Here is a 12,160-nt window from a genome sequence, read left to right as displayed (position 1 = left end):
AAGAATACAGTCCTAGTTCCAAGCAGGTGCCTTCCACATATGATTTCTACAGACACACACATGCACAAATTTAGATATGCATATATGTATATATGTGTTTATATGTATATATGTGTTTGTCTGTGTGTGTGTATAATCATGTCATATGTACATTCTATATCTTGAACATTAAAATGGTCACACAAGTGTATTTGTAAGATCTCCTGATCCTCAGCCCTTACTCTGATGATGTCAACAGCTATTTGACAAAAGTTCAGTAATAAAAAGGCTATTTTATATCCCGGAGTTCATTAATTTTATTAATTTTAAAATGTCTACACCTGGGATTCAAGTATTTAGAGTTTACACACATACAAATCATATACAATTCTGACTACCCACTAACATGAATTATAATTATAATTACTCCCAGCCAACTGTGCCAATAAAAGGTAATTAGATTGCAGTCAACATAGCTTAAGGGCACCCATTTGGAAAGGATTCATATAGTATAAAAATTAAATAAATAAATAAATAAATAAATAAATAAATAAATAAATAAATAAATAAATAAATAAATAAATAAATAGTAAAATAGCAATAGCAATAGCACTTTAACTTAGCCGGTGAAAATCAAACTGCCCAACTGCAGGCAGTGGGCAGGCAGCAGAAGTAGCCTGCAGTACTGCATTCTAACCACTGCACCACCAAGGCTCATTCTAATTAATTTATCTATTACTCTATGGATGAAGCGCCATAGGGTAAGCTTTATGATATAGACTTAGTTTAATCCAACACCTTTTTAATGCTGGGGTGGAGAAGTATGACTTGAAAATATTCCATTATTTTTATTACATATTTCTTGAAAACATACCAAAATAACCCAAGGTGAATTACAGAATAAATAATGAAACAATAAATGAAACATTTTTTTTCCTACACGAAAGCCTTCAAGACATTTTTAAGAAGCAAAAAAAAAATCATTAAAAGCCTGTAGTAAGGGAAGAATAAATTCAAGGGGCAACTTTAAGTGCCTGGAGGCTAAGAGGCTCTATAGATGAGGAAGAACTGGCTACAACTCACTTCTAGCAAATTGGAGTGGCTCAGGGTTTCTCTAGTTCAGGAGATACATGGGCACACATGCCCTAGTCTCTCCTCATCTGTACTACTGCAACAGACTCTACAAGGGGCAGCCCTTGATGACTATCTAGAACAGACATGTCAAACACAAGGCCCGGGGGCCGGATCCGGCCCGCAAAGTGGTTTCATGCGGCCCGCGAAGCCATCCTGGAAACAGTGAGGGAACGGCCCCCACTGCCTTGGCCCTGGCCCAGAGACCCCCCCAGAGACCCCCCTTCTGCCAGAGACCCTCAGATCTGTCCTACTCCTGCCCAGGCCCCCATAGGCACCCTTGATGCGAACAATGTAGAACTGGCCACGCCCACCCAGTAGGCTATATGCACTCTAGCCATGCCCACCCAGTAGGCCACACCCACCCTGGCCATACCCACCCGGCCCCCTGAGGGCAACCACAATGCTGATGCGGCCCTCAATGAAATTGAGTTTGACACCCCTGATCTAGAAACATCAACTGGTTCGGAATGTCATGGCACATACAGTTCTGGGCACCTTGCAGTTTGCTCATAATACATCACTGCTATGCAGGCTGCACTGACTTCCAGGTTCTTTCCAGGTGCAATTCAACATGCTAGCTATCACCTTTAAATAACCTGTTTCCCAGTGTGGAATGGGACCAGGCTATATGTGATTCCACCTCTCCTTGTGGACATCTATACAACCCATTGGGTTAGATAGGGTGGACTTGCTCCAAGGGCCCTTCTTTAAATGTTGCCATTTGGTACAGCCTAAAAAGAAAACCCCTGTATATGCATCTCCCTTATGCAACAGCTTCCCTCTGAAGTGTGCAGGGCCCCTACCCTCCTTGTCTTCCAGAAGGCCCTTAAAACCTCTCTCCCCTTCCCACATGATGCTGGGTCAGGAGTGAAGGAGAGCCCAGGAAGACTCCAACCACTCTCCTTTCCTTTCGAAAATGTCTAAAGACCTGACTCAGCCATCCTGCTTGGGGCTCACAAAGGAGCACTCAGTCATAGGACCGGTTAGCATCCTGAAGGCCCTCTCCCCACCTCTTTATGTTGAATTTTTATCCATCTTTGCTTCTTATTTAAATTTTATATACAGTTTTTATATTTTAATATTTTACTTGTACACCTTCTGTAAGACAGATGAGTAGTTTCTAAATTTGATAAAAAAGTTTAAAAATGTAGTTTTGTAATAAGTCTGTTGTGGTACTTGGTGGTCTGAGAGATATTTAACTTTAGGGGTCCTGGGTGCTCTCTAAGCTTTGTTGTTTTCTTGCAGACATTTCATTAGCCAAACTAGGTAATGCACTGACAGTGTTACCTAGTTTGGGTAATGAAATGTCTGCAAGAAAACCAAGCTCAGAGAACACCAAGGAAAACCCTTCATTTCAACCCTGAGATACAAACATTCGCCTTTCGCAGTATTTAATTTTGTTTTTGTTATTTATCTGTTTTTAGTCACCCAGAGTTATTCCATATAATATCAGTTGCCATATGAATCTAATAAACGTGTGGCAGGCATTCCCGTGGAGATCACACAAAACTACACTAAATTCAATTATGCCAGACCAGGTAGAGACAAAATGAGATCATCAGGGTGAAATCCCTTCTGTGAGCTGTTTGCCACATTTCTCTGTATGGAAAGCAATTTGCCAACAAATAAGTTGCCATGTCAAACCAGCCTTTCATCTGCTTACGTTTCAATCGTCCAACACTGCAGAAAATTATATTCAGAAACAGAAGATTCATTCTTATTTATCCCCTTTTTGTGGAGCTAAATAAACTTCGCCAGGTATAAGCATAGGTATGTGTAACAGGAATTGCCCTCTAGCAACTGGGTCTAAGATGACAACTTTAGTCTACAATCCTAAACACGTTTATAAAAGATTAATATAACTTTTTTTGTAGTAAACCTAACTAAGGTGGCAGTATATATTGGTAGAAATCCCATTTATACCTCTGCCCTAAACTGTTTATCTGTACTTGTCAAAAAAGTAAAACATTTAGCAGTCCTGACGCAATTAAATGTTGCTCACATCTGGACTATTTTTCTCTACCATTTCCCCCAAGAGACAACTGCTAAAACTTGACAATGTCCTTATCTGTGTCTAAAGCACAAATACTCAAGTACTACCTTCTAAATAAAGGAACCCGGATTTTTTCAGTGTTTTAGAGCATTTGTCTTAATTCTTCCCATTAGAGAGGAAACCCCACAAAAAATATATCAAAATAGCTTTCCCAAACATGCTGCCACGGACTGAGGAATGACAGAAGACACACTCTTTTGCTCACCTTTCCTCAATCAAGTGGAAGATCACACTTTTTGCTCACCTTTCCTCAATCCAGCAACCTTCAAATATATTGCACTACAATTCCCATCATTTTCAGTTACCCTTTGCTAGATAGAGATTATGGGAATTTCCTTCAACTACAAGAGCATCAACCTGAAGAAGGCTAATCTATATAGAATAAGTAACATTTGCTCACTCACTTCAATCTAAAATTAAACCTCATACTCTGTCCCAAGCCATTTACCAGATATAATTTTATACCCAAGGACAGATTGACCATACTAATTAAAAATAACATTCCCTAACATTGTCAAGAATTTCAAGTGCTGATATGTATGATCTCAGAAATTCTTGCAACAATCCTACAACATAAATCCATGATATTATTGTTAGTGTAATTCAGAAACTTATTATTTTGTTGCCCCCCAAAAAATCATTTAAAAGGTATAGTTTCCCTGTCTGGTCATGTCCGACTCTAGAAAGTCTATTAAATGCAGACAATGAGTCAAAGGTTTACATCCTTGGGATTAAAAGAAGCTGGACAAGGTTTGGTTTTGTTGTATTATATTTTGTTTTGTTTTGTTGATTAAGCACCAATACACACACACATACATATACATATATGTGTATACAGGGCTTTTTTTCTCATACAACGCTCAGAATGGAGTTCTGGCACCTTTTTTGGATGGAACCTTGTAGGGTAGGCAAGGTGGGTTGTATGACATGTGTGAGTTCCGGCACTTTTTTCTTTTACAAAAAAGCACTGTGTGTATAATGTGTGTGTGTGTGTGTGTGTGTGTGTGTGTGTGTGTTAAGTGTTTGTTAAGTATTTTAGAATACCTTGCTAGGCCCCAAACACGGGACAAGTCTTATTGCCTGTTTCAGCCTAACCCAAGGCCATCCACAGGTTGTAGTCACAACAGTGACAGCTCATATTTGTGTAAATTTTTTGGATTGCTCCCCTTTAATTCTTTGTTAGCAATCCAAAAAATTTACATATATATACACATACACATATACATACACACACAAACATATTTTTTTTATTTTAATCCCATTTATATCCCGCCCTTCTCCAAAGACTCAGGGTGGCTTACAATTTAAGCACAAACCAATGTGCTTAGCAATAGCCTTCATTCTATGTATATGCCTGCTTATTAGGGCTCCCCCCAAGTGGCATTATTACAAAGTCAGCTTATTGCCCCCAACAATCTGGGTCCTCATTTTACCTACCTCGGAAGGATGGAAGGCTGAGTCAACCTTGAGCCTGGTGGGATGCGAACCTGCAGTAATTGCAGGCAGCTGGTGTTACTTAAGGAGGCATTAGCCCACTGCTCCACCAAGGCATATACATATGTTGTATATAGTATTTTAGGTGTGTGTCATGTATATGTTCATTTTGAGAGCAGGCAACTAAATTTAATTTTTGATGTGTGCTGTTGTGCCCACAGTAAAAAAAAAGACAATAAAGGTTATCATCTTATCTTATCTTATCTTATCTTATCTTATCTTATCTTATCTTATCTTATCTTATCTTATCAGTTCCATTCTGGAAATGATCAGCAGCATGCCAATGTGACTTTCCGCACAGACAAAGAGAATGGAGCAACTGCATTTTCAGCCTGCATGGAGCTTTCCACATTTCTTGCAATAATGGCCTTTACCTTTCCTAGGCAGGGGTTTTTGTTGCTCTGACTTGCAGCAAATAAAGATGCACAGCAAAATGGTGGATGGATCTCAATTTATGTGGGCAGGCTGACTTATTGCAGGAGAAACACGAGTACATGAGATGTTCAGGGCTCCAATCACTACCCTTAAGCAAGGTCCATAAGCAACTTTCATGAAGCAGAAAGGATGAGCATAAAATAGGCTTTCTAACATTCTGTACAACCAGGGCATTTAAAAACTCCTGAACAGCTTGGTAACCCAGTAACCATTTCAGACCTCTTCACAATTCCTTCCCACTGCATCTTATATCCAGGATTATTTCCTACCCATTGCATTGAATCTACTGAAACAAAAAATCAAGTAAATATGAGAGTGTAAGAAAATCCAAAATGTTGACATGGCTCTTGGCTTTTAAGATTAATCAATTGGCTCTGTGGTCTTGCATCAGAAGTACTGATCCATCTGAAAATATTATAACAAGCCATGTTTTGGGAGGGCCTCCCTCATTGTTCAAGTGCCCAGAGCCCTAGCTGAGGCTTCCAAGTTGCTTTCAGCAGCTGCCCTGATAAACTCTGTTGCAGTAATCAAGCCTGGAAATTCCAAACGCATGAATCAGTACAGCAAGAAATGGGAAGAGCCTTCTAATGAATCAAAGATGGGGAGAGAATATCAGATTGTCACTTATTAAGTACATATACTTTTTACTGGACAGGAAGGGATGCAGCTTGAATTTTTTAGAGTTCATCCAGAACTAATCCTATTCGAAAAGGGAGTTACCAATGGTGCGCTAAACTGTCCTGCACATATTCCTCAAGTCTGATTTCTGGCTGAGGGTTAAACACCACTCCAAAATAAAGCACTATTCGTGAATAAATAGACTAATTCAGTAATGCTTTGGAGGCCCTTGGCAACCCGTCACTCACAGCAGATGGATGTGCTGCTGAACTGGAGAGAAGAGCGGGAGAATGGGTGGTCTCCAGTGTATTCCAGCACTCAAGGAAGCAGCAACTGGAAAATAAGCTTCTGTTCTTGAAAGCTCTCTACACTTTCTCTGGACACTAAGAGCTTTGCTTAAGGAAATTCCCCTAAACAGGCTGAGTTTATTTAGAAAGCTTGTCCCCCCTGTCAAAATTAAATCAAAAACCAGAAGAGTCTGAGGTGGGGGGGTGTCAAAGGATGGAGTTTCAGGCATTCCCAGAAATTTATATAAAAAGATCAGTGAAGTGGCACATATTGCTAGTGCCTGGAAGTAGAAGTTCATTTTGCCATTACTACCTTCAAGATGGAAAGGAAGGAAACAAAATTCAGAATTTAGGAGAAAGCCAAATTTCTCATCATGACATTGGGATTTCACATACTGTACTGTATGCAATTTGTTACAGAAGACATGACCACATCTACGGTCTTAGATATTTGGAAGTAAAGAGAAAACTTTTAGTAAACTAGGATAAATCTCTCTAGTGTGCTAAGTCATATTTATAGACAGTATTTTTTCCCAATCTTTAAAAGAAATTTTCTTAAGGGCAGCTTTATAGAAGTTAAATAACCATTTAAAAACAGATACCTAAACAAAACAACCTTACAAACAAATATTAGAATAGTGAAAATTCAATTTTACAGGAAATGAAATGAATAAAAAGCCTTTGGCAAAAGATTAGACACAAGGCAATGTTTTAATTCTCTGATCACTATTGACTTATTTGGCTCTTTAATTTACCTAGGATGGCTGGGATATCTAGTGGAGAATCTTGTGAAATTATTTATGCACAGGTAAAGTACCATAATTGTGGTGGTGCAATGGTTAGAATGCAGTACTCACTGCTCACTCCATTCTGACCAACTCAGGGTTGATTCAGCCTTCCATTCTTCCAAGGTTGGTAAAATGAGGACTCAGATTGCTTGGGGCAATATGCTGACATTTGTAAACTGCTCAGAGTGCGCTATAAAGCACTATGCAGCATGTATAAGTCTAAGTGCTATTGCTATTGCTATCTCTAACAGAACCTCTTGGTCAGGAAAGCCTTCTCTCGCTGGAGAAGAAGTAATGAAGAGCACAGTTGGTTATCTGTTGTCTTTGTGTCCTTTTAGGGATTTCTGAGAATCATCTGGTTGTCCATTGTTAAAAATGTTGGTAATGTTGGTCTAGAGCAGGGGTGTCCAATCTTGGCAACTTTAAGACTTGTGGACTTTAACTTCCAGAATTCCCCAGCCAGCATGGCTAACTGAGGAATTCTTAAAAGTTGCCAAAGTTGGACACCCCTACTCTGGAGGGTTATTCAGATGGATCCTGTCTTACATTCTATGAAAATCACTGAGTAATATAATATCCAGTTTAAAGCTGAAATAGTAATAGAATATTCATATTCTAAAAGATCCTTTTTCCTGAGGAAAGAACAGATTCTTCACTATTCTAGCAAGTCAGTGAGACTCTTTTGCCTGGAACTTTCAATTCATTTCAAACTGATTTCAAAATTAGAAGTTGTAATACAAATTTAAATAATACACATGAATCTAGATTTTTTGAAAGGCTACGGCTTCCTATCATGAAGCAAGATGAAACCAGAGCTAACTATTTGGAATAAAAATGGCGTGACAACTTCAAAGAAAACATTAACTCCACTTCAGACAATGAAGTAGATTGACTACAGATTCATGAAACTGAAAGCCACAGTGTTGCCTTACTCCACACATCCTTTCAAAAATCTATTTCAAAGATCTCAGGAAAGAAAATGTGGCACAGGAAGCATAATTAGCTAAATCTCTCAGCTTAAGTTTTATTCAAAATTTTTAGCAAACATTTAGTCCTAACTTGCATTTTACAGAACCACATTACTATTTCCTCCAATATTTGCAGAATTAAGTCAAATGGGAGCAGTAACATTTCTTTTTTTTTTCCATCTGTCTTTCCTCCTGGGCATAGGATATCCCAGTCAAGAAAGTCTTGCTTTGCTTTGGCTTTCTCAGAGCACAATCAAATGTTCATAGGCAAATATGGTTCATATTATTTAAATGAATTATTCCATAATTGATGGGGTATATTTGTGTGTGAAGGGCACATCATCAACAAAGTTATAATTGCAGTGGCAAGAGAGATACGTGTTGAAAGAAAGCAAACTAGATGGCTGTCAAGTCACTCAAAAAAGAAAGGGGAAAAAACAAGATTGGAAAGACAAGCTACAAGAAATACTTAAAAGAACTTCTCATCCACCTTTTCTTAATTTCATGGACCAAAGACAGAACAAAAGAGAGGGGTTGGGTTTTTTTTACAGAAAACCCACACCTTCTTCTCCAAATAGCAGTTCCTAGGTGCAGTGATTACTGAAAGGCGCCATCCAATTATTTTCTCCAAGAAGAAGAAGCAGCACATAAAATCAGTTCTCAGAGGAGCCCTAAAGAAATGGTTAGCACTTGGGATGAAATAGGATGGAGTACAGAGGAGAGAAGGAGAGGAAAAAGAGGCATCAAATTCTCCTCTAGGCTTGGCACTTTTAGTTGGGAGAAAGACCTATTGAATCTAGGAGAGCTTAAGTCCATGTGGACAGAACTGACTAATTTTCTTATTGGATTTGCTTTTTCTGAAAACTTGGATTCGGTAAGAAAAAAACGATTCAGATGACCTAGATAGAACTGAATGGAGGATTGGTTTAAAATGTGGATTTGGAACAAAAACCCTATGCATATTAAATTCAAAGTTGATTACTCCCAGGCATAGTGGCAAAGAAGAAAGTGGGAAGAGGAAATGAAAAAAAGGGGGGGGTCTTTTTTCCTCCAGCGTATGACATTCTGGACAGTGCCACAGGTGGGAGACTTTGCAAAGTCAGTATGAATCTGAAAGACCATCCTTGTTTTAAAAACATATAAAGCTCAGTTCGAAGGAGGACAAAAAGAGAAAAAGAAGTTTTGGCTGTCATGCCCCACTGATTGACTTGTCTGTACTTTTGACAAAAGCGATTTGCCCCCAACAACAAAAAGCACCTAGAGTAAAAAATTGTTAATAGAAACTTTGGCCTCCTGTTGCTCTGCTTGCTGTTTATGTAGAATGAGGAGAGTTGCTGCTGCCTAGCCATCTCTCCTTCCCCTTCTGACATCTGCCTTGCCTTTTCATCTATCTTTTCTGGGTAGGATGATTTCCAAGTCTGCTGAAACTGAAAAACACTCAAACTTCAATTAATTTCATACATTGGTCCTCAAGCAATTATGAAATTGGCCAATGAATTCCTCTTCAAATTAGTATGATGCACATTCAATGAGAAAACCAGAGTCAAATGGTCCTTGGTTTGTCTTTGGGGAAAAAATAGAGAAATGACTTTACTCAAGCTTTTTATTTTTTATCAGTTCTGATTTCTAATGAAAGAAGGTCAAGTTCTAGTCCAGAACCCAGAATTGCAGGTGTTCCTTTGCCTTATTAAATCCTTACAGAAAAAAAAATGAAACAAAGTTGTGAAGCACCACATTTTCATCTCACTTTTAAGATTCATAATGATTTGGGAAAATATTAAATTCCAAGAGTTGCTAAAAGTAAATTAGCTCCCTGCTTTGCCTACTTCCACCGTTTCAGTATGCAGACAGGAGGAAACAGCTGGATGAGTATTCAACATTTCATTTTGCTGTAAAATTTACACATTTACATTACAGCACTTCCCTGTCTGAACTCACAGAATGGCCTGCCAGATTTACAATAGCTTGGTCCAAATTCCACACCTAATTCATGTACAACTAACTAACCTAACACACACACACAATTCGAAGAGTTTGTAAGTGACAGCATGATACATTTTTTCCAATTACAGTTATGTGTTTTACCAATTTTCTCACCACTGGGTCAATACTTCCAGTTTAGAGGAAACATTTCACAACTTGTCCCCAAACACCCTGACTCTCATAACATCATCCTACTATGCATGTCTAAAAATAAAGACTCCCTCAAGCAGAGCTCGACTCTCGATGACTATAAGGTCAGGTTCATGCAATTTTCTCACTTGCTCAGGAGAAAATTCAGCAGGATTTACTTGCCAGGTGTCTGCATAAGATTTCCAGCTTCATTTATAGAGATGACATTACGCATTACAATTAGGAAATTAAATGGAAGTAAATTGCATGGGAATCTATACATGCTTTAAGGTTCTAAGTGCTTGGGATTGTGTTCCTAAGATGATGAAGCTGGCTCTACAGTATTCAGTCTTCTGCAAACTCTTCAAACTCTTTCTCTGGCATCTGACCTCTGACAGGAGCATCGGTAGCCAAAAAAGCCTTCTTAAATATTCTGAATCTTGTTCCGGATTTAGCCTTGATTCCAACGGCTTGAAACACGATCCTAGATCCTACCTTACCTTCCAAGCCAGTTCAGCTCACTTTATAGCAAACTTGCAGAACTTCCAAATAGATTGCAACAACTCGTCCCCCTCACTAGCAAGAAATCGCAAGTGGCCAGACGTAAACTCTTAGTTGTGATACCCCAGGGAGACGAACCCCCTGTCGCCACTTCCAAGAGCCCATCAGAGGGAAGCGAGCAGACTATAGGTTGTGATAACCACAAATAATCATTCCGTCTCCTGATAGCAAAACAGCCCTCGCCTTCGCTTAAGAAAAAGGCAATCCATGCTGAATCCTAAGAGCCCATCTTTCACCGCCTGGGCCGCGCGACCTATACAAGTCTCTTTAAGTCCCTCAGGCCACTTACCTGGAGGATGTTGGGGTGCCGCAAGCGCTGCAAAAGGACCATCTCCTTGATAATCTTATAAGAGGCCAGCCTGTAGCAGTCTTCCAGAGACCCATAGAGCTTGACGCAATTGTCGATGTCGTGTCCCCCAAAATCGACGGATTTCAAGGCCACGGCCAGGCTCTTGTTGAGCACCGCTTTGTACACCGCTTTGGTGTAGCCGGAACCCAGGTAATGTACCTCGGTCACGTTGCTAATGTCCCGGCATCCCAGCCGAAGCGGCCCGAGAGAGAGTTCTAGTTTGGATTCGGGGACCCAGGGCGCCCCGGAAGCGACGAGACCGGCCCAACTGGGCTGCGGCCCCCTCGGGCTGCGGTCAGTGGGCGAGGAGGGGAGCCTCGGCGGCGGCGCGAGATCCATGAGCCGCCTCTCCAGAGGTCGCACCGCCGGCCGAGACTTCGCAGCGGCTCCCGCCACTCCCGCTTCTCCGGGCTGCTGCTGCCTGCGTTGGTAGCGCAGCACCTCTTCATAGCGCTCTCGGATCTGCCGGGCTAAATCCCAGCGCCGGGGACGGCCGCTGCTTCTCCTTTCCGCCTCCCACGACCTGTCCCGAGGCGAGCCAGCCAGGGAGTGCGCGATGCCCGCATTTTGCTGTTGCTGCTGTTGCTGCTGAAGGGGATCAAAGGCCGGGATGAATAAAACGTTGAGCAAAGTGCCCAGCAAGAAGGACAGACAGAAGCCGGCTGCCACGGCCAGCTTTTGCCGCTTCATTGCCCTTGCAAGCTCCACCGCGAACCTCCCCTGCCCGGGTTCCCTGTCTTCGCGATCAGCTTCGCCGCGATCTCACTTGCATCATTCCAGATGACCAAAAGACGGACGGACGGACGGACGGGCGTACAGATGGAGGGTGGATGGCGGGGGGGGGGGACCCCGACCAAACCCCCGTCTTCACTCAGCCCTGCTTCCTCGCCACTCCTCGCTGAGGCGAGCTGAAGCCCGCATGACACTTGCCTCCAGCCTTGCCTTTATAAACCCGCCCTAAAAGTCTTATTATTAGATACACCGCAGTGGGGAGGGAAAAGGAGAGTTTTGCATACCAAGAAAAAAAAATAATAATCCAAGTGTGCTTACATTCATTGTGACGCCAGCTGATTGACGGCTCGGCCTCGCCAGTCGAACAGGGAAAACAGCGGAGAGGATCGCTGGGAAACGAAGTCTCCTGGTCACCGGAGGCGGCCAGAACACAATGGGACTGAGAACTACAACTCCCAGAAATCATCACGGTGCTCCGGGCTCGAGAGGCGGCAGGAGTTTCATAACGGTGTCGCCTCCCAAAGACAGCAGTGAATGGAGCGGGACGGTAGGAAAAGTATCCCGCTTGGCGTGATCCAAGTCGCGTCGCGCACTGAGAAAGCAGAACATGGAAACGAAGCCTTGGGTTGGGCAAAAAGATAAGGAGCCTT

General features: G+C 41.4%; 1 protein-coding gene across 2 annotated transcripts in view; it reads right to left on the bottom strand.

Moving 5' to 3' along the window:
- PKDCC (protein kinase domain containing, cytoplasmic) overlaps positions 1 to 11,468 on the bottom strand; it is a gene marked incomplete at its 5' end in the record, with an annotated part of 44,339 nt that extends 32,871 nt beyond the window's left edge. For both annotated transcript variants that reach the window (XM_083349782.1, XM_083349783.1), the window contains one exon: positions 10,719 to 11,468. In XM_083349782.1, coding sequence (XP_083205908.1) covers positions 10,719 to 11,468 — 750 coding nt within the window. The remainder of the gene's footprint in view (positions 1 to 10,718) is intronic.
- Between the last annotated feature and the right edge of the window lie 692 nt (positions 11,469 to 12,160).

This window comes from Vipera ursinii (genome assembly GCF_947247035.1).
Source record: "Vipera ursinii genome assembly, chromosome: 1".
NCBI classification, from domain to species: Eukaryota; Metazoa; Chordata; class Lepidosauria; order Squamata; family Viperidae; genus Vipera; species Vipera ursinii.
Note: the sequence above shows the minus strand (reverse complement) of the source record. Positions and strands in the feature narration are given on the sequence as shown.